General features: G+C 51.1%; 1 protein-coding gene across 1 annotated transcript in view; it reads right to left on the bottom strand.

Annotated features, from left to right (window-relative positions):
- Window positions 1-369: 369 nt before the first annotated feature.
- Window positions 370-17,010, bottom strand: part of PRAG1 (PEAK1 related, kinase-activating pseudokinase 1) — a gene marked incomplete at its 5' end in the record, with an annotated part of 48,288 nt that continues 31,647 nt past the window's right edge. The window contains 2 exons of the mRNA XM_059685527.1: window positions 370-1,951; window positions 8,640-9,382. Of these exons, the coding sequence (XP_059541510.1) occupies window positions 779-1,951; window positions 8,640-9,382 (1,916 nt within the window). The remainder of the gene's footprint in view (window positions 1,952-8,639; window positions 9,383-17,010) is intronic.

Here is a 17,010-nt window from a genome sequence, read left to right as displayed (position 1 = left end):
CCCACACCTTTCTAAGGTTCTTACATTGGAACTACCTGGAGTGGATTCTATTTTCAGCCAGGCCTCTCACCAATACAAATGGTAACCAGCGTTAGCCACGTGGAAATGGTTTGGGGCAGTGAGATGGAATCCCCAATCTGTGGGACCACACCAGCCGCATCTAGATTCCTCTGAGACGGCCAGGGGGAGAAGTGGGGAAGATTGGCCCCGCCAAGCCTGGGGGAGGCCTGCTGCTCTATCATAAGAAGGGTAAGACCAAGCCCACTCCAGGGGGCCCATCCACTGCTTCAGGGTCTTGTATTCAGTTCTACCCACCAAAGACAGTAATGCACTTAGACATTTGGGGGATAAAAGAGCTTTGCTCGTGAGTCAATCAAAAAATTTTTAATAACTTTTTTTTTTTAAATAACAATTGGACGGGAAGGTGAAGAGCTCCCACATGGGGCAGCGAGGCCAGAGTCCAGGCTTCGTTCTGCTGGCAGCACCGTACTGTCCCCAGGACCTGGACTGAGCTACAGTGCGCATCACAGCGGAGAAACCAGGCACCCCGGGGAGCAGAGGCGGCCCCAGGCGGCAACGACACCCTCAGCCTTTTACATTTATACACTTTATATACACATTACATCCAAGTAGGACAGTCACTGTACCATTTCCCAGGGAGACACGAAGTTTTCTGAGGCAGGCAGGGCACGGGGGTCAGGACGGACACCAGGAAGGGGCTGGAAGCGAAGGGGGCAGACACAGAAAAGGGCAGCTCAAGTGCAGGCCGGGGCTGCGCTCACAGAAGCTGCAGGAGCCTGAGGGACTGTAAGAGGGCGCTGGGCTCCGCGGACGCCAGGTACTGGCAGCAGAGCCAGTCCTCCAGCTCCACCCCGCGCCGGCGGTCCACGGCCTTCTCGGCGAACTTGAGCATCATCAGGGCGCGCTTCATGTCGATCCAGTTGTGCAGCGCGCTGCTCAGCGCCTCCTCCGAGGTGCCCCTCTGCTCCACCAGCTCCCGCCGCGGCCCCCACAGCAGGCACTGCAGCACCCGCTTGGCCTCCCCGATGCGGATGCGCTTGATGGGGTCGGCCTCCAGCAGCAGGTGGGCGAGCTGCTGCAGGCCCGGCGAGTAGAGGGACAGGGCGGGCAGGGGCGGCAGGTCCTCCCGCCGGTAGTCCTGCTCCCACAGCTGGGCCCGCACCTCGAACGGGTTGGGCTGGTGCAGCAGCTCGTAGATGAGGATGCCTGTCTGGAACTCATCGAACTTGCTGTACTGGGAGGCAGACACGATCTCGGGGGCCAGCCGGGCCTGGCTCTTTTTCTGCTGCAGGTTGGCGGTGCCGCCCGGCTTCTGCTTGGCCTTCAGGAAGTTGCTGATAATGAGCCGGGGCAGGTGGCTCTCACTGGGCACCCCCTCACTGGTGGGGGCCGTTGGGGGGCTGGGGGTGACACTGGCGGGGAGGGTGGTGGAGGGGCCAGGGGCAGGACCGGCAGCAGGGGCAGTGCACGCGGCGGAGGGAGGGGCGCTGGCGGAGGCAGAGGAGGCAGGGGGGGCGGGGGAGGCCTGGGGGGCGCAGTGCACCAGCAGCAGGTTCTCCAGGCACAGGTCCCGGTGGATGACCCGGTGCTCCTTCAGGTGCTCCAGCCCGTTGCAGAGCTGCAGCAGCAGGAAGCACACGCGCCGCTCGTAGGCCTCGGGCTCGGACCGGTGGCTGCCCACCGAGTTCCGCACGAAGTCGGAGGCCGTCTGGTGGGGCACCTCGCGGGTGATGACCACCACGCAGTCCTGCTCCTGGGCCGGGGGCGGAGCGGGCGGGGCGGGCGCGGGGTCCTTGGGTGCGTCCGGAGAGGCGAGCATGCTGGAGGGCACTGAGGCCACGAAGTGGCCGCAGTCCTGCTGGATGTTGAAGTGCACGGGCACAGCTGGGCTGCAGTAGGAGGCCACTTTGGGCTCGGGGGTTTTGCAGATCTGCGGGGAAAAGGAGAGGTGAGGTCAAGAGGGGGAGCCATCATCTGTTCCACAAACGGTGTTGGGACATTTGGAAATCCCCCCGTGAAAAGGTGAGCTGAATCTTACTTCACGCCACGCACACAAATGAACTCAAAATGGTCACAGAGACTCAGGTGTAAGGGCCCAAATATACACATGTTAGAAGAAAACATAGGCGAGAATCTTTGAGACCTTGGGTTGAGCAAAGACATCTGGTGGCATACCAAAAGCATGCATGGTTCCTAAAAGAAAGAATTGATGAGTTTGGCCCCATCAAAATTCAAAACTTTTATGCTTTAAAATATACCTTTAAGAAAAAAGAAAGGAAAGCAACAGACTGGGAGAAAATATGTGCAAGACACATATCTGATAAATGAGTTCTACAAAAAAAAACTCTTACCACTCGGTTATAAGATAAACTTCCCAATGAAAAAGTAGGGCAAAGATATTAACAGGCATTTTCACCAAAGAAATATGTAAATGACCATAGGCACATGAAAAGATGTTCAACATCATGAGTCATTAGGGAAATGCAAATCAAGCCCACAGTGAGATACTGGCTGACGCCCGCTGGAATGGCTGTAAGAAAAATGACAGACAATAGCAAGTGTCTATGATGATGTGGAGAAATGGGAACACTGATGTATTGCTGGTGGTTTGTAAAAACGGTGTAGTCACTTCAAAACACGGTTTGGCAATTTCTTAAAAAATTAAAAGTAAAATGATCACACAACCCAGTAAGAGTGGGGTCCCAGAGCAACAACATACAGTGTGGCCCCCTGGTATTGGTAGGAGGACTTCCCTCCGCCCACGGTGGACAAATGCTCAGGAAGCCAGATCAGAGCCGACAGGCAGTCAGCCTTGCTGCCCACCCCTAGCACCTGAATGGGCAGCTACCTGCCAGGAGACCTGCGTGACCACGGGGGTGCCTCCCTCTTGGGAAGCTCAGGGGCAGATGCAGGCCCTAAGCTTCTGGGCCTTGGCCACGTTCTCTGAGGCTGCCTAGTTTCTAGATCCAGGTACACATGCACTGCCTCCTAGCTGGCATGACCTGCAGGCTGACTTCAATGAAACTGCTTTGTGAGTCAGAGTGGCTGAAGGAAAACAGAAAGCTCTCCAGGGCGGGGGAACCCAAAGGGCCAAAGGCACCCTCTGAGCGGAAAGTAGGAATAAACTAACAGGTGATCTCAAGCTCCTCTGGGGAATCCCCACAACCGTCTCTTCCACATCTTTTTGTACTAATGACAATGCCGCCACCCGGGACCGTTAGCCGCGCTAATCCTCATCGGGTCGCCGCACAACTGGAGAGCCTTGACCAGACACCCTGGGCCTCCAGTGCCCTGTAATTACACTGAAAGGGACTGAAGATGGTCTGTGATCTCCGCTCCCAAAGGCTAGTGCACAGCCTCAGCCCCGCTTTATAGAAGGTAAGGATCAGTGTGTAATCCCCAGAAGAAAGGCTTCTCGCATCCACCCAGGAAACATCGTCCTGCGGACAATCCCAGAATAACCCTTTGGGCGGCTGCGCGGCCCCGCTCAGGTGACTACAATGGTCTCAATGCGCCATGATGCTCACAGGTGCTGTTTCTAGAAGTTCCACAGCAAGCACTTTCCCCAGAGATTTATTTATGCTGCAGCTATAGAAACCTCTCAGCACGAATCCTGGGATAAAAGAGTTCAGCCTCTTAGGAAACTTTTATCAACTAAATTGGGAGGCGGGGGAGGTAACACATTAATCTTATAATTTCTCTGCTACAGAAGTGGAATAGAAATAGAAGGGAAGTGCATTTACCCCAGACATTGGTTCCATTATACCAGCAAACATGATTTTGGAATAGCTTGTCTAAAGGGCATTGTTGCAGGCTCTTTCTTATTCAACTATCTTTAGCTTTTAAATGGCCGGCTTCTGCCCAGCTGGTGTGGCTCAGTGGTTGAGCGTCAACCTATGAACCAGAAGGTCACACAGTTGGATTCCCTGTCAGGGCACAGGTCCCAGTTGCGGGTTTATCCCCAGTGTGGGGCATGCAGGAGGCAGCCGGTCAATGATTCTCTCTTATCATGGATGTTTCTCTCTCTCCCTCTTCCTTCCTCTCTGAAATAAAAAAAATAGATATTACAGATAAATAAATAAATAAATAAATAAATAAATAAATAAATAAATGGCTGGCTTCTGGAACACTATTAACCTAAAGAAAATTTAGGGGAGTGGTCCTCATAAATAGCCTTGTCTGTAAATACCAACCACTGTGCATGGGCTGGCCTGCAGTGCTATCTATGAAGATGTGGGAAACGCAGTGCTGATGTCTGGTCACTCCCTCCAGTGAGGGTATCTCAACCACATGGCCACCTACTGAACTCCTGCGTGTGCGAGGCACTGCGTCTACTCGGCCCTCTACATATTAAGTCTCATTAAATCTCAAACCACCAAATGAGGTAGATGGTATTACAGAAGAGGAAACTGAGGGTTCAAGAGGTTCAATTTGCTCAAGATTATACAACCGACAAGAATTTGAGAGGTCAAAGCATGGGCTTGAGAGTGCAAGAGACCTTGGTTTAAATATAAACTCTGCAAACACTGACAAGTCACCAGCGCGTCTGGTTCTTGCAGCAGTTCTGTTCTAAGTAGTAGCCACACACACACACACACACACACACACACACACACTGAATTAACAAATACTGAACCACTGCTCCCAAAGGAAATGCAAAGGGAAGTTCTAGCAAGCCTCGGGTTACAACATTTTCATTAGCTGGCCAATATATAACCTTGTTTTATGTGGGTTTCTGTTTAAAGATACCTCATTAACAGATACTGTTGATTCATTAACATTGCACTCACGGCCAACAGCATTTTACCTCCTGCTTGAATGAAGCTGGTCCAATACTCTCCCAAGGGCACACCACAGCACTTAGGAGCGCTAGACAGGACCTCCACACTCAGCCTGGCCATTTAAACAGCAAAATCACCACCAACAAGCCCAAAAATGTGAAGAATGAGGCAGTAACTAGACCACGGAAGGGACACTGCTGACAGTGAGAGCTGAAACTAGGTGGAGCGCCCCCTTGTGCCACCTCTGCTGGGAATTTGCAGACTGGGCGATTCAAATCCTCCCCACTCCGTGCATGTCCAGAAATGACCACAAAAATGCCATAGGATTTGAGTTACAAATAAGTTTTAGCAGTGAATTCACAACATGGAATCCATATAGTGAGGACTGATGGTATTTATCTCAAAAGTCTGCCTTCTCCTCTGTGTATAGGGCAGTAACAGCTCCTTCCTCGCAGGCCACTGGGAGCATTAAATGACACAACACGGGTGTGGCTTTTAGCACCGTGCCCAGCCCAGGTGAGCAGTCGCTGGGAAAGGTTGCTATGGTGATTGCTCTGGCAGGTTTGGCTGCAACCATGCTCAGTGCATACTCCCCCAGAGCTGGTGTGTAGGTTATTGTACCAACAGGAGGGCACAGCTGTCCGGGGCATAGGAAACGTTTCCAAGGATCCCTTTCTCCAGAGTCTCAAAGGCCTGGGCCCCGCGAACACTCCCAGTGGAGCGGCTGACAGTTTGCACAGAGATGTAGATGAAGGAGCAGCGTCAATGGCAACTGGGCTGGATGTGGTTCAAAAATCAGTGAGCTGGTCACCTGGCTGCACAGACAGCTGGGTAGAGGGACAGGGGACAGGAAGGGGGGGGGCGGCTTTCTTCCCATCCCCATCTGCCCACCCCCTCATTTCATTTTCAGGGGTCCGCCCTTGGGTTTTTTGGCCCAAGACATTCACACAAACCTTTGATTCAGCTCACATTTCAAACGTTTTGTTGAGCCAAGTCTCACTTTAAACTTTGCAGCCTGGGCCTCAATCACTGTTGAGAATCTGGGCTAAGTCACGTCTGTTCAATAAGAAATAAAGGCCCAGCTGCCTCAACACAGGTCCCTAATTACACAACTGAAGCTCTAGGTGGCTTTGGAATGAACTGGGCTTTGAAACCTCACATGCAGTTTATGATTTTTGCCTGCCCTGTATGCATGAGCAGGCTACGGAGCAGCCCTCCTCTCTGCCTTCCTCTCCTTGCTGCTGCAAGAGCCACGGCCCAGCATTAGTGGGAGCAGGTGCGAGCCGGCCTTTGTTCACGAGGCTCCCAACCGAGGCTCCTGCTCACCAGGCGCAGATGAAATGAGCTCGGCGACAGACAGGCTCCGGAAGGGGGACCCGCTCCCCCGCTCGCGAAGGCCAGACGGCTGTACTCCCGTCTAGACCACGCAGCTAATGAGGTGGAACAGCTGCACGTGGGAAACGATGCTCCACGCCCTGCCCGCCGCCCCCAGCACCAGGCCGGGCACATGTGCAAACGGATATTGTTGTTCCCCGTCTCTGAACATTTCAAGCTCTTTTCCAAAGCTCCTTCTCCACGGCACAGAGGTAATCCTTGCACTGCCAAGTGTCTGGCAAAATCAGATGGGGGACACGCGGGCCCCTCTTCCTTCGAAGACCAAGGCCGATCTTCCCGTTCCCTCACCGTTTACTTTCCTACCAAAATGAGAAGCAACGCTTCCCTTTAACATCCTCTGGGGAAGCTGGATTTTCTGCACTGGCTGTCAGAGAACGTAGCCGATTCTACATTATGACAGGAGGTTCTAGAATGCAAGCTGCACATCACAGTCACTTACGTGTATAAAACCCCAAACCCCAGCAGATCTTGTGCTGGGGGCCCCTTGGTTCTTAGCAGTAGGGTCACATCGCTTTAACCCCAGGGGCGAGAGGGACAAGGCCTCTTCCACTCTCTCCCTCTCGCGATGGAGAGGTCAGCTGTCTCCTGACAGTGAAAGAGCGTCCAGGTCCAGGCGGACGCAGAGGAAGGATTCACAGCTCCCTTCCTCAGGTTCACTGGGGCTAGTGAAAATGAACTTCCTAAAGGCGCCTCCACCCCCTTGGCATTCAGGGATCTCAAATCTACGTTCCCTTCATTGGGTGGATACAGACCCCTGGCTCTGGGCTGAAGGTGGTCAGGGGCCAATCACATTCAGTTCACTGGAGGGTCCACTCACTTCTTCCTCTACTGGATGCAGCACCATCCCAATAGGAGGGGAAATGCCGGCATTGTCTTTTCTTCTTCTTCTTTTAATCGTGGTTGGGGGCGTGGCAGGGGAGGGACCTTACCAAGGGAGTAGCGGCTGGGGTTAGATATAAAGAGGCAGGGAAGGGACCTTACCAAGGGAGTAGCGGCTGGGGTTAGCTATAAAGTGGCAGGGAAGGGACCTTACCAAGGGAGTAGCGGCTGGGGTTAGCTATAAAGAGGCAGTGAAGTTCAGGAATCCACGGACTCCCATTCCTGACCTTTGTGTTTTCTTCTGTTTAGTGCCCACCATCTGGCCACAGCCCCTAGTCTTCCAGGGCCTTGATTTCTGTACAATAACTGGATCTTCCTAGTGGCCACCCCTCCCTCGTTTTTTCATAGGAAGGCAGCAGGTAATTATATACAGTTCCTTGGACATAGAAATCAGCAGTTCCCAATCTATAATTTAGGGTGGTGTCACTAATTTCTTAAAAGAAAAATCTCAACGTAACATTCATTGCTGTTTTCCTTGGCTAATAATTGTAATCTTTTTTAAAAAAATTTCGCTCATAAGTAGGAAGCTGCCCCATCAAGGCTATTTCACATTCGTTCACTATTTACATTTTTTCTAATATCTTGGGACAGATGATGGCAGAGAGAGCTCAGGGTTCCCCTCCTCATTCCCAACCAAAAGCCTACATTTACAGACGGGCCATAGACCCACCAGACAGTCAAGGCCACTAAAAGGAGATGAAGAAAGAAGTCACACTAGACTCGAGTCAGTGGCCAAGATCCAAATGGCCAGATGTGTGCAGACGCTCAACCAGCTGGCTCGGAACTGCGCCCTGAGAGAGCAGTGGGGTGTGGCAGCAACAGCCCTGATCCAGTGGCAAAGATTAAAGAGCTGTGTTCCCTTGGACTAATCACTTAGCTTCTCCGAACTTCATTTGTCTTAACTGACATGATGGTAACATAGACAAGACAAAGCATTCATCTCAGCCACCAGCTGACTATGGGCAAATTACTTAATCATTTTAAGCTTCAGAGTCATCATCTGTGAAACCTTCCCACCCTGTGAGGATTCAAGGTCATGTAGTTAATGCAGCCAGAAAAGAGTCTAGTTATGCAGTGAATGCTCAGTCAATGTTCTTACCCTTACTGTTCCAGGTCGAAGTCTCCTGGCTCTATCTGAAGGACAATACCCTAACTGTCCATCTTCTGTGCTAGATTATAAGATCCATAGGAACCTTATGTCCACCTCTGGTATACTCAGACCTTGACAAAATACTTGGCCCATTGTAGGCACTCAGTAAAAACCCACTGAATAAATGAAGGAACTCTCTGTTGCATTAAAAGGCAACTGCTATCTTAATCCGACGAGATCACCTAAGTTCATGCCTGGAAGCATAGAATGAATCATCTATTCATAGTGCAAATCTCTGCACCATGCCCTTCGCCAGGCAGAGAGTGAGATCACTGAACATTAAGTGTCAAAAGGGACCTTCAGATTCAACCCTCCTCCCGAAGCCTGGAGAGGCAGGAGGACTTGCTCCAGCCACAATCCCGCCAAAGCCAGGACCAGCTGGCTGTGCTGCAGATTAGGAGGATGGTACCTACTTTCACAGCGTAGGTGCTGCCGGGGTCCTCAGAGCAGGTGGCACAATAGTAGATGGCATCCCCCGAGTCACAGCAGGGCTTGTTGCAGGTCAGCTTGAAGAGCGACCAGTTGTTCTCATTGAAGTGCAGCTCCTTCTTCTGGCGGCCCATGAACAGGTCCTCACACTTGGCCCCGAGGCGGATGAGGGACTGGGCGTAGAGCCCCACCAGCTTGGCATGGGTGCCCTCCTTGGTGCTGATGCTACTCAGCAGACCGTGGAGCTGGAGCTGGTTGCTGCTGGTGGAGGCCTGGCTGGCCACGCTCAGCTGGGAGGATGAGGCCGAGGGCACCCCCTTGCACTGGAGGCTGGGGCTCCCGCTGCCGCTTCTGCCACCTGCCAGCCCCGGTGCTGGGACCCAGTGGCCATTGCCTTTGAAAGTTTTCTCCAGAGGCTCTGAAGAGAAGGCGTGATGGTAGCGGTTCCCGTGGCCGAAGTGGGACTCCTCATGCGCGCGGACGTTGATCTCTGAGTGGCTGAGGTTCAGCTTGGGACTTGCTGCTCTCGGCTTGGGGGAGCCCTGGGTCCAGCAGAAGCCATCGGGTGAAGAGGCCGCCCGGCTCACTAACTTCTTCTGGGGGAGGGGCGGGGGCTGCAGGGGGCTGCTGCGGGACACGTCCTCGGTGGAGCCCGAAGGGAATGGAACAGGAGCAAAGAGCTTCTTCCCACTGTTGGTGGGCGAGTGAGGCGGCTCAGATGATGGGCCTGAAATCGAGAAACAAATAGGCTGGAGGTCAATGCCATTCATCCCAGAACCCCTGGGCTTGCATCTACCTACTACCTACCTGTCTGTCTGTCTAGCTGGCAAGCTAGCTATCTCAAAGCAATTCATTTTATTTTTATTTACCTCTCGAAGTGACGATATCTGCACAATGAAAACAATTTAAATGCAAAAACAGTGTACAGCCCTGGCTGGTGTGGCTAAGTGGACAGAGCATCAGCCTGCACACTGAAGGGTGATGGGTTCGATTCCTGGTCAAGGGCACGTACTTGGGTTGCTGGTTCAATCCCTGGCCCCTGTCAGGGCAAATTAAAGCAGCAACCAATCGACGTGTCTCTCTCACATTGATGCTTCTCCCCACACCCTCTCCACTCCCGCCCACTCTCTAACAATCAATGGAAAAATACCCTTGAGCCAGGATAACAAAAAAACAAACGGTGTATACAGCCAACGAAGTCTTCCTTTCTCCGGCCCTCAGCACCCAGGCCCTCAGAGGAAACCATTGCGGCAATTTCCCATGCATCCTTCTTGAGATATGCCAAACAAACACACACACACCGTGCAAACATATACACGAAAAAGCAAATCTGCCCGCTGTATGTAATATTGCTCTTCACTTGATGCAAAATTTTAAAGATACTTCACAGCAGGTGTACAGATCTATCTAGCTCCATTTCACAGCGATCGATCATATACCATCATTTGCAAGTATCATAATCCATTTATCCAGTCCCCTCTTGAATGTCACTGAGGTTGCTTCTGATACTTTTCAAACAATTCTGCAACAGCAGCCACAGACCTGAATGCGTGCAGTTTGGCTGGATTTTGTTAAAAAGTCAGGTTTATAGAGGCTACAATTTACCTACCGTAAAATTCCTCCCTTTTAGCGTGTTGTTCTAATCTAGGAGTTTTGACAAACACTGTGGTGGCTTCGGGGCAGGCCCGGCCCACAGACATTTTAGAAGGCACAGGAAGGTGACTTTAGTAAAAACAACAACAGCAAACAGATCTCAAGGGAAAGCAAGTGTGTCCTGAGCCTGCAGTCCCAGAGTGGTGCCCGGGGTTGGGGGAAGGTCCCATATGGCCACAGGTCTCCACAGAGCATGGCAACGTTCAGCATCGTCCCTGGAGATGAGAAGAAGCGCTGGCCCAGACAGGGCGGAAACTGCACTTTACTCTCTGTGCCAATGTACAACGTGGAGGTTTTACAGTGAAACAGGAAGCCAGGTGGTAAAACACGTAAAAAAAATCTATGGACATCGGAAACGGGAAAAGGGCGAATTGAAATAATCCTCATCTGTGTCATTCTAAGAACGGATGGCAAGATGTACCCATTACTTTAATAACAGCTTTTAGGAGGGTTAAAAACAACATTAACTGTGTTCATAGATGGGAAAATGCACCCTGTAATCCTGAAGGTTAAAATGCGAAAGAAATAGGGGTCTTCGATGGAAGGGAACGGGTGCTTATGCCGTGCACCCCTCATTTATTCACTGGGCCACGTCACCGTGTGCGCCTGGGCCACTCCCGCCTTCACAGCATGGCTACAGGAGGAGGCACAGCAAACACACGGGTCTAAAGCCCATATGAAAGGCCCCAAAGGAGGTGAACTATCTGTTAGTGTTTTATCACCTCCCTCGGGCACACACGACCTTCCTAATAGCCTTCTTTAAAAAAAAAAATGTTTTTATTGATTTTTACAGAGAGAGGAAAGGAGAGGGATAGAGAGATAGAAGCATCCATGAGAAACATCATCATCGATCGGCTGCCTCCGCATGCACCTACTGGGGATCAAGCCCGCAACCCAGTCATGTGTCCTGACTGGGAATTGGACCGGCGACCTCATGGTTCTTGGGTTCAACGCTCAACCGCTGAGGCACGCCGGCTGGGCTCTATTCGCCTCTATGCCCCCACTGAGTCCTTCTCTGCTTTCTCCAACCCAAATGGGGACAGGGTGGCCCCCAAGGACAAGCACTGGCACCAAGCCCTTCAGATCAACCCTGGGTCTGTGACTTAGGATGCCCCACAGGGAGGAGGGACCCTCTCAGAAGCAAGGCGAATGACCGCGTCCTCAGGGCTCACCTTGCCTCGGACAACGTGGGTACTGACACCCATGCCCCAGCCTCACTGCCACCCAGACACCCCCCCCCCCCACAGTGCGTGACAGCAGGGGGCCTCCTGCCCAGTACAGCCCCTGAGTGCAAAGCTCACAGGAGCACAAAGCTGGTGCACACAGCGTGTTGAACACAGGAGCTGGGAACCAACAGGCCCATGCAAGAGAAGCCTGTGCAGCTGAGCGAGGCTGGCAGGGCCCACGCCCACCATCTGGCACCGGGCCCAGGAGGAGTACAGGATCGTAGACAGTCCCTACCCACCTCACCCGCTGGCTGTGACAGGTGGGGCCCAGGCTGAATGAGTGACTTCTGTCCCTTCCAACAGGCCCAGGTTAATTATAAATCAAGCAACAGTGGCGCAGTGGGACCAGCCCACTTCACACACCTGTGTACACTCTCCCCTCAACAGTCGGAATGGGGCACACAGGAGCCTATCAGAGAGGAGGGAGAGCCTATCGCGCTGGTCTCCGCAGCTTGAACCCTGGCGTCATAGGTCCCCACCCCACGCTCCCCATGAAGAAACTTTTCTCCTCCAAGGGCTGGGTCAACAGTGGGGACAGACGAAGGCTGGGTGGTGAGTCACTTCCTCCCTCCTTCCTCAAGCAGCACAGGCCGAGAAGGGGAGGATCGCTTACTAACTCCTAGGCTACAAAAGGGAGGAGCAAGACTTCTTAGTGTGGGGCTCTCACAGGGCCCTGAGCCTCAGCCACCAAGCACCCAGGTGATGAGCAAGAAGGGGCTGAGCAGAGCCATGTCCATTCCCAGCCTTTCTGCATTCTGGACAGCAGAAGCCTGCTGAATCCTCAATTAATTGATTATGAAAATGCAGAAGAGCCTGGCTGGTGTGTCTCAGTGGTTGAGTGTCGACCTATGAACCAATCAGGAAGTCATGGTTTGATTCCCAGTCAGGGCACATGCCTGGGTTGCGGGCTTGATCCCCAGTAGGGAGCGTGCAGGAGGCAGCCGATCAATGATTCTCTCATCATTGAGGTTTCTATTTCTCTCTCTCCCTTTCTTTCTGAAATCAATAAAAATATATTTAAAAACACACACACACAGAAGATGGGGGATGAGGAGAGAAAGCAGAGTGTGATGAGAATCCCCAGTACATGCTTTAATGAGCGCCTCCAGCAACAGGGGCAGCCTCTGGTCAGGACTCCTGGTCCAGTCCAGCGACTGGGGAGGTTCTGCCCAATCAGTCCCTAGTCCCCTCTGTCAATGCTGTGCTTACTCTATGGCCCAATCCTTGTTGGCTTTTCCTGGCTGCCTTCCTTGTAAGGGTCTCCTTGATGCCTCCACACGCCCCTTCCTGCCTCCGCTCTGCTCTGAGGGATGAACCATAACCAGCTGTCGACCTCCCCACCGCCGAGTTTCCTCACTTAAAAATGGACTGGACGGCACCACCGCGGAGGCCCCTTCCAGCGCCAATAGTCTATAATTTCAGCCACTCCCTCCATCTCGACCTCTCCTAACATGCACTTTGTCTCAAAGCTGCCCCTGAAATAAAATACCTCGACGCAGATGGCTATGCTGCTCAACCTTTCCCTCCCTATCTCTTCCCACAGCTGCCGATGGTGAACTCTCCAATCTGTAAGGACAGCAGGAATCTTTGAAAACCATACCTGCACACTCTTCTTCCACAGACTGCCACCGAGAATCAAGGGGCTCTCTTCAGCACGAAAACTAACTCGTGTGCCAGGCAGCGGGAAGGCAAGGATGCTCTCTGGCTTTCCTGGGGACTGTGGGGCTGAGCTAGGCAGCAGCTTCGATCAGACTCATATCCCATGACCACTGAGGCAAGGATCAGACTCGTATCCCATGACCACTGAGGCAAGGATCAGACTCATATCCCATGACCACTAAGGCAAGGATCAGACTCATATCCCATGACCACTTAGGCAAGGATCAGACTTGTATCCCATAACCACTGAGGCAAGGATCAGACTCATATCCCGTGACCACTGAGGCAAGGATCAGACTCATATCCCATGACCACTGAGGCAAGGATCAGACTCATATCCCGTGACCACTGAGGCAAGGATCAGACTCATATCCCGTGACCACTGAGGCAAGGAGTGCTGGGTAATAGGAGGAGGTGTGGCTTCAAGGACCAGCGTGTGGGCTGGTTCGTTTTTCTGTATTTCTTAGATGCTAGTGTTCGTCACCCAACAATCCCTGAATAAAGTGCAAAATAATCAAGAGGATGGCGCTGCAGAAGGACACTCCCCAACCAGCCACTTCCCAGCCGATGGCAACAACTGCACCTACAAGGACCTCTCAGGTGTGTGGGCTCACGGCCCACCTGCAGTGTGCACTTTGCCCGTATAGCTGGCATTACATAGGCATCTTGTGCTTTTCGTAGGCGGGGAAAAGAGTACTGCCTACTTCCGAAGCAGGCACACCACCTTCCGACCTGAGGCACCTTTTGGAACTCACGGGTCCTTGAGGCTGCTCTCCAGATGTGGAACCGGAGCAGGTGAGAAGACCACAACTCCCTCTGATAGCCCCTGGGCACCCCAGGGCCATGGGGCGCCTCAGCGATTGATGATCTTAGGGCGATCCTGAAATAGATGCCGGCAGGTGGCCCTTCTCAATGAAACTGGCTTCTCCACCACGAGTCACGCGGTAGCTGTCTCCTATGGGATCAGGCCATCCCTAAAGACCCACCCAGACTCTGTCATTTTCTTGACTCTCATGTGGGGAGCTGCCTCCTAAACACAGCAGCAAGAGCCTTACTATTTGCAGCAGCTGCCACACTCTGTGTTTAGAAGAGCCAAAAAGAAGAGGGAACACACATGCCCCCACACCTAAAATAGTTTCAGAATTCACAGGCAAACCACTGGTTCAGAAAATTGTGCCTAAAATCATCCTGAAAACCTTGGGCCAACAGCCCATATTCCTAGGACTCAGCTCCAACGGCACATGAGACGGATTCGAATACAGGCACACCTTGAAAGACTGGGGGTTTGGTTCCAGACCACCGCAATAAAGCGAGACTTGGAATAGAGCGAGTCATGATCTTTTTGCTGGTGGGGGGAGGGGAGGTCTGGCCTTCCCTTTGTAAACATTAAAGTAAAAAAAAAAAAGAGTGGATCATCTGCAAAGCCCAATAAAGTGAAGCACAGTAGAATGAGGTATGTCTCCATGTCCTGGTTTTATGTTGGCATTAGATCACTCCGTTTCCAAATTCTGGCTTACAATCAGGGTAAAAAAGGGGTGAAAATGGAAAATACTTTTCCGAGAAGTCTGCCTACATCATAGTTACATCAGGGTAGGTTTTTTAATGACTTTGCATGCTAATTGGGCCAGAGAGCTCCAAATCCCAGCTCCTAAGTTTTCCTCCCATTTTCCAATTCTGCATGTAAAGCCAGGGGCCGACTACAGAGAACACCCCCGCATCTTTAGGGAAGAGCGAGTGTTTCCTGTGGGAAACTACCCATCGCCCATGGTGCACTGAGTGGGATCTTAAAGGAATTTAGGGGGAGGTACACCAGTTCGTGCCATTATAGTTAGAGAGAAGAGACATCAGGATTTCAATGGTCAGGAAAAGCAGCTTAACCCCTTTGCAGAAATGCAGGCCAAAAGTTCAAACCCAGTAGGGCTGTGAGGTTTTCCTTATTGCAGGGTCCTTCTCTTGCTGGCTTTTAATAGGCACTTTCATTGTTCTCTGCAGACAAAATGAGAGCTGAGCTTAAGGAGGAAGTGGTCAGTCCAGTTTCAAGCCGTATGAATGAACACGGTTGGGCTTCCTCAGTGCACAGCGCTGCCTTCTTGCAGCAGCTGGGCCAGAGCAAGTGTGGAGGCAAAGGACAGAGTCCCAGCGAAGAGTCCCCAAGCTCCAAACCCGAGCTCTTGTGGCTGACAATCCTCCAACTTCCAGGAAGGTAAAGCAAACGGAACTTTCTTTTGCTCAAAAACTTGCACTATCGCTTTTTTTTTTTTTTTTAAATGAGGATCATACATTGTATAGCTGGAAATGGCTGCATAGATTTATCCATTCATCAGTCAGCGTTTGCTGAGCATCTATTCAATGGAAGGCACAGGGAACAAAGCAGATGGAGAAGCTCTCGCCGTGCCCTGCAGCTCCTTCAAGCCCCTCAGGTTCAAGGTGAGAAAACCACAGCCATCTGTGTAGGCACCTTGCCAGTTTCACACAGGAAGCAGCAGTCTTGCAGGATTCTGCCAAACCCCTTCCCCCCACCCCCAGAAGATGCGAGGGGATGGGGCCAGGGAATGTTCTAGCCTCACATGTAATTTTTTCCTCCAGAGGAAAATTGTGCAACCTCTTGTTTGGTCCCACAGTCTGAATAGTCTCGACTCTGAACATAAAAAAAAAAAAAAAGGCAACAAAGCATCCCTTTAAAAAGGAATCCTTGCTTTTTCAAGAAGGTAGACGTGGTCTGAAAATGGAAGCATGATATTAGCATTTGACAACGGGGTGGAAAATGTGGCATTTGTGAGGAGCCTCTCCGGACCACTTAGTCATCCCAAGAAACAATAATCAAGACATGAATGCAATTTACATGCAAAAGAGACACAGTGCCTCGGTTTGGAAAAAGGGCTCGGGGAAAACATGCCATGCCTACAGCCCATGCGCCTCGGGAGCCACGATCTTCCCATCCCTGTTAGAACACAGCCACTAAGCGTTTTCTTCCAAATTAACAGTAAAATTAAAAGCTAGCTCAGAGCCCTTTTCCACGCTGCTGCTGAAAGTGCAAATCGACATTTTTAAAGGATAATGTGGTAACATCTATTTGAAACGCATATATATTTTGACACATCAATTCCTACTTGTAAGAATTTATCTTACATATACGTCCATGAAATTATTTCACTGTATCTCACAGGATCTTACTGTAGACTTGTAATGAAAATAAACTAAACACGCATGGATAAGGGAAGGGTTTATTTAACTGATTCATACAAGGAAACACTAGGCAGCATTAAAAAAAGCGAGGTAGATCGAGGCTGTGATTTAAAAGACACCAGAATATATTAAGAACAAAAATGCATAGAAATAAAAAAATGCATAGAAATAAGGTTTATAATATTTAAAACATGGGTAAAAATTTCTGAGATGATACAGAAAAGTATGTTCAAGGTGGGGGTGGGAGCTGCGATGGGGTGTCTGGACACTGTGACTTTTCATTTCATACCTTTCCCCATTGTTTTACTTTTTACCATAGACCTGCACTGACTTTATTGAAGTAATTATATATATTTAAAATGCAGTTTGAATGGAAATAGTTTAAACCAGCGGTTCTCAACCTGTGGGTCGCAACCCCTTTGGGGGTCAAAAGACCCTTTCACAGGGGTCGCCTAAGACCGTCGGAAAACACATATATAATTACATATTGTTTTTGTGATTAATCACTATGCTTTAATTACGTTCAATTTGTAACAATGAAATTGGGGGTCACCACAACATGAGGAACTGTATTAAAGGGTCGCGGCATTAGGAAGGTTGAGAACCACTGGTTTAAACAAAGATGAAGCTC

The sequence above is a fragment of the Myotis daubentonii genome, chromosome 2 (genome assembly GCF_963259705.1).
Source record: "Myotis daubentonii chromosome 2, mMyoDau2.1, whole genome shotgun sequence".
In the NCBI taxonomy this organism is placed as follows: domain Eukaryota; kingdom Metazoa; phylum Chordata; class Mammalia; order Chiroptera; family Vespertilionidae; genus Myotis; species Myotis daubentonii.
The sequence above is the reverse complement of the archived record's forward strand: the minus strand, read 5'-3'. Positions and strand labels throughout refer to the sequence as shown.